The 11,821-nt window shown below is 41.5% G+C and overlaps 1 protein-coding gene across 1 annotated transcript; it reads left to right on the top strand.

Moving 5' to 3' along the window:
• Positions 1-105: 105 nt before the first annotated feature.
• Positions 106-8,060, top strand: LOC129813563 (ras-related protein Rab-8A-like). Its single transcript, XM_055865874.1, has 7 exons — positions 106-297; positions 972-1,032; positions 1,699-1,759; positions 1,884-1,961; positions 2,101-2,190; positions 2,427-2,543; positions 2,646-8,060. The coding sequence occupies exons 1-7, from the start codon at positions 174-176 to the stop codon at positions 2,733-2,735; spliced, it is 621 nt and encodes a 206-aa protein (XP_055721849.1). The 5' UTR covers positions 106-173; the 3' UTR covers positions 2,736-8,060.
• Positions 8,061-11,821: the final 3,761 nt, after the last annotated feature.

Genomic DNA, 11,821 nt, shown 5'->3' with positions numbered 1-11,821 from the left:
TTGCTAGTAGGTGTGATAAACGTTGAATTAGTCATTCAATCATAATAATTTTTTGGGATACTGACCTCTCGAGGAGGAGTAAGGTCATAACGTGACAGAAGGGGGCGTCGCCGTCCTGTAACTACGCGGCAGCGCACAGCTTTTCGCCGGGCGGGATTTCCGCAATATCAAGTATGGCGAAGACATACGATTATTTGTTTAAGTTACTGCTAATCGGAGACTCCGGTGTCGGGAAGACCTGCGTGCTGTTCAGGTTCTCAGAGGATGCTTTTAACTCCACATTCATCTCCACCATAGGTAGGTGTGACGTTGGTTAGCCACAATGCAATGTTTACAAAACGACAGTCATCCCGACCAGAAAGCAGCTAGCTAACGTTACTAGTATATGCTGTTAACTGTAGCTTATTAGGCGAAATTGATTCAAGTTAACTTGCTGATTTAGCTATCTACAAACGCATTGCATTATATTGACTAGGTGACGAGTAACAATGGCATCAGCTGTGTAATAGCTACTACGGACATTATAGCAAGCTATATAGCTAATGCTAGCTAACGTTAGGTATATTTTGAATGCTAGCCTGTTGGCTAACTTCCTGTAGCTTACTAGAAACGTTACTAGCTAACAGTTAGCCCTACTCGCTAACGTTGCTTTCCTCTGTAACTCGCAGCTGAAATCCAAGCTAACGTTAGCTTGTTAGTTATCGGCTCTTGCTACCGTTATGAACGATAACTAGCCACTAAATGTTCATAACTGTTACAAATAACTTAGCTAACCTTATTTAACGAACTCGCTAGTTAGCTTTAGAGCTTGTTAGCCTGGCAGCTAGTTATTGATGCCACATTAACTTTCTCCTTTTACATTTTGTATTGCATTGATTGGGGTATAACTAGAGCTACAGTCATAGCTATTGTGTGTAATGGCTAGGTGTCTCATTTCAAGATTCCCCTCTTCTCTTATGTTTCTCCTGTAGGCATTGACTTTAAGATTAGAACGATAGAACTAGACAACAAGAAGATAAAGTTACAGATATGGTAAGCCCTCCATGTCACCTCGAGCATCACGACTGCTTTTCATACAGGAAAGAAAACGTGTAGGCTTACACCCAAAGCATTTTTGCCTTGCAGTTATAGCTGGGTAACTATTCGAAAAGGAAATGTATGACTGTCTATGTAACTTGGCAAGCTTTAAGCACCAGCTGTCAGAGCAGCTCATAGATTACTGCACCTGTACATAGCCCATCTATAATTTAGCCCAAACAACTACCTCTTTACCTACTGTATTTATTTATTTATTTTTGCTCCTTTGCACCCCATTATTTCTATCTCTACTTTGCACTTTCTTCCACTGCAAACCAACCATTCCAGTGTTTTTTACTTGCTATATTGTATTTACTTCGCCACCATGGCCTTTCAATTTTTATTTATTTATATATATATTTTGTTTGCCTTCACCTCCCTTATCTCACCTCATTTGCTCACATTGTATATAGACTTATTTTTCACTGTATTATTGACTGTATGTTTGTTTTACTCCATGTGTAACTATGTGTTGTTGTATGTGTCAAACTACTTTGCTTTATCTTGGCCAGGTCGCAATTGTAAATGAGAACGTGTTCTCAATTTGCCTACCTGGTTAAATAAAGGTGAAATAAAAAAAGTAAAATAGATAAAAAGGCCTAAGTAACTGTGTTTTTGCAGGGACACAGCAGGGCAGGAGCGATTTCGAACAATCACAACAGCGTACTACAGAGGAGCGATGGTGGGTAAACAACATGCTTGTTACGTTTTCATATTGTGTTATGTGTCGTCTTCATCACAACGTCGAGGTGTTGACTTTCTGGTCGTAGTCTTTCATTTTGACGTTTCATTGTTTCTCGTCACAGGGTATCATGCTAGTCTATGACATCACCAACGAGAAGTCCTTTGAAAACATAAAGAACTGGATACGGAATATAGAGGAGGTATGTTTGCTTAAAGTTCTATTCTGTTTTAAACACGGATACCATACTGACTAGTAAATATTCAGTGTACTCTTGTCAAAGCCAACCGAATGTAGTATACTGTATGTATTGTAGTGTTAAACTACTCTTATCTCCTTAGCATGCATCGGCTGATGTTGAAAAAATGGTCCTCGGTAACAAATGTGACATCAATGACAAACGGCAGGTGTCCAAAGACAGGGGAGAGAAGGTGAGTTCTGCTGCAATCGTGATGAATCACCAGCTCCGTTCTGGTCGTGTACCGTACGACATTAAAGGGCTTGGATGGTATAGAGCACTTTTCAAGCTTAAGCCCTACCATGTTGTCTAGGTCAACAACAACAACAACAACAACAAAGACCTGCTTGAATTACCAAAACCAGATAGAAAGTGTGTAGAAATGATGATAGTAACAACAGTCAAAGCATTACTCCCCCCATTTCTCAGCTGGCGTTGGAGTACGGTATTAAGTTCATGGAGACCAGTGCAAAGGCCAACATCAATGTGGAAAACTCGTTTTTGACACTTGCCAGAGACATCAAATCAAAGATGGACACAAAATTGGTAAATTCAACCTCATTTAGGTTTTTAGAAGGAACTTTTTAAAAAGATTTAAAAAATGCTGGACATAGATTTGAAAAAGTGAACTGTCCATCTTTGTTGCAGGAGGGCAGCTGTCCTCAGGGGAGCAGCCACAAGGTGAAGATCTCTCAGCCCCAGAAGAAGAGCAGCTTCTTCCGCTGTGCCCTACTGTGAGGACCAGACCATGGCTGTATACCAAATGGGTCACTATTCATTATATAGTATGCTATGTTTGACCAGGGCCCATAGAACTCTAGTCAAAAGTAGTGCACTATGTAGGGAATAGGGTGCCATTTGGGATGCATACCAAAGGCCTTACCTACCCTCTGCCTGCCCTGGCTGGGATATGCTGAGGTGCTGGCTGGCTGGACACAACTGGACTGTGCTTGCTTCAAGCACCCCCTCTCCTTCTACCCTGTTCCCTTCAGCCAGTCCCAATTCACTCCCCACCTCTTCCCCTCGGCCCTAACCCTTAGATGTTTGTGTATCTGAAGTGTTTGAATATATATATATATGCAGTTGTTTACACCTTGCATATACAGTGAGCTCCAGAAGTATTGGGACAGTGACACATTTTAGGTTGTTTTGGCTCTGTACTCCAGCACTTTGGATGCATCTGTAGTTTTTTTTTCACTCATTATTATTATTCACGATTCGTTCAAGATAATCCGTAATCATGGTAGCATCCACATTTAATGTAGAAGTGTTAAGAAACATTCTATTATTATTTACAATAAAAGTGACTGCACAATACAAACAGCAAAAGGCATCCAACAAATGTGTAGAATCACAAGCTTGACGTAGTCATTGTGTGCTATGAATATGTGACTAAATACTTAACTTTGAACTACTTTAATAATTATTTAAGTGAATTTGTCCCAATACTTTAGGTCCCCTAACATGGGGTGGGACTATGTACAAAAACTACTGTAATTTCTAAACGGTTCACCTGACATTGATGAAAATACCCTCAAATTAATGCTGACAGTCTTCACTGGGGTACCGAACCTAAACAACCAAAAATGTGTCACTGTCCCAATACTTTTGGAGCTCGCTGTTCGTGAACATCGAAGACTTAGGGCCAATGGTAATTGGTAAGGAGAGAATTAGGACAAGTTGCCTCTCTTGCTCTCTCTCTCTCCCTCACTGTCCACCTCTCCCAACGTCACGCCCTGGGGTAGCTGGAGTACTGTGACCCGCGACTCCATCCACAATGGCCCCGTGACACCTGGTAATGTTGCTGTTCTTCCAGCGGCCTACCAACCTCCTGTTTTCTCTCACCACGGGTCGGACAGACTGACCAACCGGTGAAAACACCACTTGTTTTTCTAAAAGAAGGTTCAAATGACATGTCACACAGAAAAGATGGGCTCTTCTTTCTGTTTCACATTAGTCTCTATGTACATACAACATTTTTCCATTTTTCACACCTGCCAAAGTTGGAGCCCCATTTACTTTTCAGTTAGAATCGCTTGAATGACCCAAAGGTTTGGAATTGGGAACATGATGTGTGGATGTTTATATACTATTTGTAGGCCTCCTCTTCCCCTAGCCACATTGTTAACATGAGCCAGAGACTGATAAGCTTATTGTTTTGATGAAACAAGAGTTTGTAAATGAATATAATATGACTTGAAGATTCACAATCCGTCAGGAAAGATTGATCGCAAAATAATTTAATTACGCAGACTAAAAGAAAATTAAATTTGAATGATATTCCGTTTTGTTTACATTCCAAGATAATAATTTGATGCTATTCTATACATGAGAGGCTTGCAACAGGCCTCTCTTCCTGAACAAGGTTATTGTACTGAATCCAAGTGTTTGACTTGTTTACTGCCAGGCCCAGATGTTCTCTTGAGAACACACAGCCTCTTAACCATACCCCTGAAAAAGGAGAATTAAAAAAATATATTTAGACATTTTTATATACATACATACAGTACCAGTCAAAAGTTTGGACACACCTCCTTATTCAAGGGTTTTTCATTATTTGTATATTTCTTTCTACATTGTAGAATAATAGCGAAGACATCAAAATTCCATGTGTCATTTCATAGTTATGTATTAACCAAAAAAAGTGTTAAACAAATCAAAATATATTTTAGATTCTTCAAAGTAGCCACCCTTTGCCTTGATGACAGCTTTGCACACTGTTGGGATTCTCTCAACCAACTTCACCTGGAATGCTTTTCCAACAGTCTTGAAGGAAAAGTACTGAGCACTTGTTGGCTACTTTCTTTCACTCTGTGGTCTAACTCATCCCAAACCATCTCAATTGGGTTGAGGTCGGGTGATTGTGGAGGCCAGGTCATCTGATGCAGAACTCCATCACTCTCCTTCTTGGTCAAATAGCACTTACACACCCTGGAGGTGTGTTGGGTCATTGTCCTGTTGAAAAAAGAAAAAAAAAGTCCCACTAAGCGAAAACCAGATGGGAGGGCGTATTGCTGCAGAATGCTGTGGTAGCCATGCTGGTTAAGTGTGCCTTGAATTGTAAATAAATCACTGACGGTGTCACCAGCAAATCACACCTATGTGTTTCATGGTGGGAACCACACATGCCGAGATCATCTATTCACCTACCCTGCATCTCACAAAGACACGGCGGTTGGAATCAAAAATCTCACATTTGGACTCATCAGACCAAAGGACAGATTCCCACCAATCTAATGTCCATTGGTTGTGTTTCTTGGCCTAAGCAAGTCTTCTAATTTGTGTCCTTTAGTAGTGGTTTCTTTGCATAAATTTGACCATGAAGGCCTGATTCTCACAGTCTCCTCTGAACAGTTGATGTTGAGATGTCTTTTAATTGAACTCTGACGTATTTATTTGGGCTGAAATCTGAGGTGCAGTTATTCTAATGAACGTATCCTCTGCAGCAGAGGGAACTCTGGGTCTTCATTTCCTGTGGCGGTCCTCATGAGAGCCAGTTTCATCATAGCCCTTGATGGTTTTTACGACTGCACTTGAAGAAACTTTTCCAAATTGACTGACCTTCATGTCTTCAAGTAATGATGGACTGTCATTTCTCTTTACTTATTCGAGCTGTTCTTGCCAAAATAATGACTTAGCCCTATTTGGTAAAAGACCATCTTCTGTATACCACCCCTACCTTGTCATAACACAACTGATTGGCTCAAACGCATTAAGAGGGAAATTGTTTCCACAAATTAACTTTTAACAAGGCACACCTGTTAATTGATGCTGGTTGAGAGAATGCCATGAGTGCGCAAAGCTGTCATCAAGGCAAAGGCTGCCTACTTTGAAGAATCTAAAATACATTTTGATTTAATACTTTTTTGGTTACTACATGATTCCATATGTGTTATTTGATAGTTTTGATGTCTTCACTATTTTTGCTACGATGTAAAAAAAATAATTTTAAAAAAATGTAAGAAAACCCCTTGAATAAGTAGGTGTGTCCAAACTTTTGACTGGTACTGTATGTATGTGTGTGTGTGTGTATTCACAAGTGTACTGCACTGGGCCTTTAATAGTCTCGTATTCGCTTCCCACAGCTATGCTCTTAACGCCTGGGGCTACTTTTTCTACTCTAGAACATTCTTGTGTGAAATCTGTTGATATGACCCAGTAGAGCAGGGGCATTGAATTCTTACCCTACGAGGTCCGGTGCCTGCTGGTTTTCTGTTCTACACCTACTTGGTGTCCCAGGTCTAAATCAGTCCCTGAGGACAATGATGAAAATGAAAATGCAGTAGAACTGGCTTCGAGATCCAGAGTTGAGTTTGAGGCCAATAGAGCGTTGACACGTAGCCAACCTGAGCATTGGTTCCTGGTAGTGGAGAGACAGACTGATAAGTAGTGTCTGAAATGGCACTCCATCTCTTGTGCACTACTTTTGACCAGAGCCCTATGGGACCTGGTCAAAACGAGTGCACTGTATAGAAATTAGGGTGCCATTTTGAAAGCTGCGATAGTGTATTTTCTTTTTTTTTCTTCAGTCAAGTTACAGCAACAACATCCATTTATAAGCTCATGTTTATTCCCAGCTATATGACGTCTTTGGTAGTTAGCTAGTGAAACAGTCAGCGTATTTACTCTAAACTGGAGTGGCTGTCTGCTAGTACAAACAACCATGTTACAATGTGGACGGACAAACAGACAAACCCCTTCTGATCCAATGCAATCCATCCCTTTGCACTTTACCAGTAAACCTGTGTGTAGTCTGTACCAAGTGGTAGGTTTTGCAATATAGGGCAAGCATATTTTTGTCCATTTAATTGAATGACGTGATCGGTTGGATTATGGTAATGGTTGGTAGATACTTTGGGCACATTTTTAGATTAGTTTTGTCTATTACGCCTTTATAAATGGCTTCCTCTCCTTTGCTACTTCTGATATGACTTGTGTTCTATGTTTCAGGGCCTGTTGTCACAAATGTCTCTGAATATTAATGCTGACCTAAGATAAGGTTGTCTTTTTCGTTATGATTTAAAGACAAAACTGATCCTAGATCAGTATCCTGATCTGAGACGCTTTATGAATACAGGCCCTGGTATCAGTTTAGTAAAAGGGTTTTAGTTGTATGTTACTGCGCTGACAAATTTGAGTATAATCTAAATGTGACGTTCTCTTGGCTTATGAAGTCAAGCTAAAACTTCATCAAGGTCTTGTTAGTCAGTTGTGGTGAGTCTTGGTTTTTATGTGGTCGTGTGTTTTTTGGGGGGGGTCAGTACCTTGTTTGACAGCTAGGTGACAGCATATCACCACCAGCTGCTGTTTATAACATTGGAATAATGCGTTGAAAGAAATGTCCATAGTTAGGAATTGAAAAATCCATTGAAAAACAGTGTGATATTTTTGGCTATGTTTTGGAAGTGCTAGGATAAAATGGTGTGTATATGTGATAGACACACCTAGCATTGCTTGTATTCTACATTGATACAGTGTTTAACCATTGAGTCCTCTTACCCCCAACACTTCCCAGTTTGTCCTTTCCTGTTCTATTAAATGTCTGTGTTTGAAGAGTTAAAAAGAGCCTGAGTGCCAGTCTGTTTGTGTTTATAATACCAACTCCTTGTCTTTGTCATGTTTAGCTTGACAGTGAAGTTGGCAGGGGCACAAACAGATCTGGGACCAGGCTAAAATGATGATAATACATGTACAACATTGACAGGAGGGGTGTCCTTTAAACTAGCCTGCACCTTTTTCTATATCTACTGTACTGGGACCTGCTGCTGCACTCGCCTCTCAACCATGTCTTAATAATAACTAATACTCTTCCCGGTTTGGACCTAGCCTGGTCCAAGATCTGTTTGTGCTAGTTTTCCATCCAATTGGGGACAGATTTTCATGTGAATATTGTAAAATCTACATAAAAACAATACGTGCATTTTCCCACCAGAGATGTTTCCATCAAATTGAATAGTTCCTGATAAAAGACTGAGTGATTGACGTAGTGCACATAAAAAAAGTTCAATGTGCTGAATAGAAAATAATCTCAAGCAAAAAAATAAAACGTCCTCTCACAGTCAATGCGTTTATTTACAGCAAACTTAACATGTGTAAATATTTGTATGATTCAACAACTGAGACATAAACTGAACAAGTTCCACAGACATGTGACTAACAGAAATTGAATAATGTGTCCCTGAACAAAGGGGGGGTCAAAATCAAAAGTAAAAGTCAGTATCTGGTGTGGCCACCAGCTGCATTAAGTACTGCAGTGCATCTCCTCATGGACTGCACCAGATTTGCCCGTTCTTGCTGTGAGATGTTACCCCACTCTTCCACCAAGGCACCTGCAAGTTCCTGGACATTTTTGGGGTGAATGGCCCTAGCCCTCACCCTCCGATCCAACAGGTCCCAGACGTGCTCAATGGGATTGAGATCTGGGCTCTTCCCTGGCCATGGCAGAACACTGACATTCCTGTCTTGCAGGAAATCAAGCACAGAACGAGCAGTATGGCTGATGGCATTGTCATGCTGGTGGGTCATGTCAGGATGAGCCTGCAGGAAGGCTACCACATGAGGGAGGAGGATGTCTTCCCTGTAACGCACAGCGTTGAGATTGCCTGCAATGATATCAAGCTCAGTCCGATGATGCTGTGACACACCACCAGACCATGTACAGGCCTCGGTGTAACGCTCATTCCTTCGACGATAAACGTGAATCCGACCACCATGAGACAAAACTGCGACTCGTCAGTGAAGAGCACTTTTTGCCAGTCCTGTCTGGTCCAGCGACGGTGGGTTTGTACCCATAGGCAACGTTGTTGCCGGTGATGTGTGTGGTGAGGACCTGCCTTACAACAGGCCTACAAGCCCTCAGTCCAGCCTCTCTCAGCCTATTGTGGACAGTCTGAGCACTGATGGAGGGATTGTGCATTCCCGGTGTAACTCGGGCAGTTGTTTCCATCCTGTACCTGTCCCGCAGGTGTGATGTTCGGATGTACCTATCCTGTGCAGGTGTTGTTACACGTGGTCTGCCACTGCGTGGACGATCAGCTGTCCGTCCTGTCTCCCTGTAGCGCTGTCTTAGGCGTCTCACAGTACGGACATTGCAATTTATTGCCCTGGCCACATCTGCAGTCCTCATGCCTCCTTGTAGCATGCCTAAGACATGTTCACGCAGATGAGCAGGGACCCTGGGCATCTTTCTTTTTGTGTTTTTCAGAGTCAATAGAAAGGCCTCTTTAGTGTCCTAAATTTTCCTAACTGTGACCTTAATTGCCTACAGTCTGTAAGCTGTTAGTGTCTTAACGACCGTTCCACAGGTGCATGCTCATTAATTGTTTATGGTTCATTGAACAAGTATGGGAAACAGTGTTTAAACCCTTTTACAATGAAGATCTGTGAAGTTATTTGGATTTTTACAAATTGTCTTTGAAAGGCAGGGTCCTGAAAAAGGGACGTTTCTTTTTTTGCTGAGTTTACAAGTGAAATGGGTTTCCATCGCATTATCAACTCTACTGATTGTTTTCAAACTAAAAATGTTATGTTGTATAGCGAATGCCCACTGGTATTAGAACGTGCACTCTAGCCAACAACTCGCAGATACAGTGCGAGTATAGCCTACAGCATGAGATTATTCTGGACAAAAGACCGAGATTCTTTTTATTTGTCAAATGGCAGCCGAGCGTCAGTGGCCATGTCACCAGAATAAGACCCTCGATATTTATTGGAAAGCTCATTTTCACCACACTGTTAAATTCATAATGTATTTAATCTCTAGCCTAATAAACTGCATGCTTTCTCGAAGACGAGTCATAGTAGGAGGACAAATAGCATGTAATCGCGTGACTCCAAAATGTGTATTGATATGATAGTTATTATATCCATATTTGCTCGTAAAATCTTTTCCGCCAACATTTCTCTCATTGCAAAAGGATAGATTTGGATTAGATTAGATAATTATTTTTAAGCAGTTATATACAGTTGAGGTCAGAAGTTTACATACACTAAGTAGACTGTACCTTTAAACAGCTTGGAAAATTCCAGACAGTGATGTCATGGCTTTAGAAGCTTGTGACAGGCTAATTGACATCATTTGAGTCAATTGGAGGTGTACCTGTGGATGTATTTCGAGATATACCTTCAAACTCAGTGCCTCTTTGCTTGACATCATGGGTAAATCCAAATAAATCAGCCAAGATGTCAGAAAGAAATTGTAGACCTCCACAAGTCTGTTTCATCCTTGGGAGCAATTTCCTAACGCCTGAAGGTACCACGTTCATCTGTACATACAATAGTACGCACGTATAAACACCATGGGACCACACAGCCGTCATACCGCTCAGGAAGGAGACGCGTTCTGTCTCCTAGAGATGAACGTACTTTGGTGCGAGAAGTACAAATCAATCCCAGAACAACAGCAAAGGACCTTGTGAAGATGCTGGAGGAAACAGGTACAAAAGTATCTATAGCCACAGTAAAACGAGTCCTATATTGACATGACCTGAAAGGCAGCTCAGCAAGGAAGAAGCCACTGCTCCAAAACTGCCATAAAAAAACAGACTACGGTTTGCAACTGCACATGGGGACAAAGATTGTACTTTTTGGAGAAATGTCCTCTGGTCTGATGAAACAAAAATAGAACTGTTTGGCCATAATGACCATCTTTATGTTAGGAGGGAAAAGGGTGAGGCTCACAAGCAACTGTGAAGCACGGGGGTGGCAGCATCATGTTGTGGGGGTGCTTTGCTGCAGGAGGGACTGGTGCACTTCACAATATAGATGGCATCATGAGGAAAAATAATTATGTGGATATATTGAAGCAACATCTCAAGACATTAGTCAGGAAGTTAAAGCTTGGTCGCAAATGGGTCTTCCAAATGGACAATGACCCCAAGCATACTTCCAATGTTGTGGCAAAATGGCTTAAGGACAACAAAGTCAAGGTATTGGAGTGGCCATCACAAAGCCCTGACCTCAATCCTATGGAAAATTTGTGGCCAGAATTGAAAAAGTGTGTGCAAGCAAGGAGGCCTACAAACCTGACTCAGTTACACCAGCTCTGTCAGGAGGAATGGGCCAAATTCATCCAACTTATTGTGCAAAGGTTGTGGAAGGCTACCTGAAACGTTTGACCCAAGTTAAACAATTTAAAGGCAATGCTACCAAATACTAATTGAGTGTATGTAAACTTCTGATCCACTGGGAATGTGATGGAAGAAATGAAAGCTGAAATAAATAATTCTCTCTACTATTATTCTAACATTTCACATTCTTAAAATAAAGTGGTGATCCTAACTGACCTAAGACAGGGAATTTTTACTAGGATTTAATGTCAGGAATTGTGAAAAACTGAGTTTAAATGTATTTGGCTAAGGTGTATGTAAACTTCCGACTTCAACTGTATGTAGTCCACAGCATGGCCTTTGCTACAGATCAAAACTCCAAACCTACAACCTAATTTTGACCAAGATTAACCGGAGAGATTACTGCTGCCAAGGTTTTATTTTTCCAAGCATTACGGAGGGTGCTCTAGCCAACAAACAGCAGAGACCTGAGGACACCATTCCAACCTGGAACTGAGCCAGATACAAATTAAATTATCACTAAGGTGTGAAGTAAAAGGCCTTTGGGCCCAACAAGTGTCAGGAGTCTTTGAAGCATCCTCAGAAGCCCCCTCCTGCTGTTCAAAGATCATTCACTGGCATTTTCTACAAGAAATCTGCCTCCAGAAATAAAAGCTTATCTCAAGTGGGTGTGACACCTACTCCCATTGCATGCTCCAACCACCCCCCCCCCCCCCCCCCCCCCCCCCCCCCCCCTCTGTTCACTGTCTGCCCTGG

The sequence above is a fragment of the Salvelinus fontinalis genome, chromosome 17 (genome assembly GCF_029448725.1).
Source record: "Salvelinus fontinalis isolate EN_2023a chromosome 17, ASM2944872v1, whole genome shotgun sequence".
Classification (NCBI taxonomy): Eukaryota; Metazoa; Chordata; class Actinopteri; order Salmoniformes; family Salmonidae; genus Salvelinus; species Salvelinus fontinalis.
Note: the sequence above shows the minus strand (reverse complement) of the source record. Positions and strands in the feature narration are given on the sequence as shown.

Bases quoted from the DNA above. Each gene is read 5' to 3' on its own strand.
- LOC129813563 (XM_055865874.1), top strand. From the start codon at position 174: ATGGCGAAGACATACGATTATTTGTTTAAGTTACTGCTAATCGGAGAC. The intron at 298-971 runs GTAGGTGTGACG...TTTCTCCTGTAG, and splicing joins CACATTCATCTCCACCATAG to GCATTGACTTTAAGATTAGA. The intron at 1,033-1,698 runs GTAAGCCCTCCA...GTGTTTTTGCAG, and splicing joins AAGATAAAGTTACAGATATG to GGACACAGCAGGGCAGGAGC.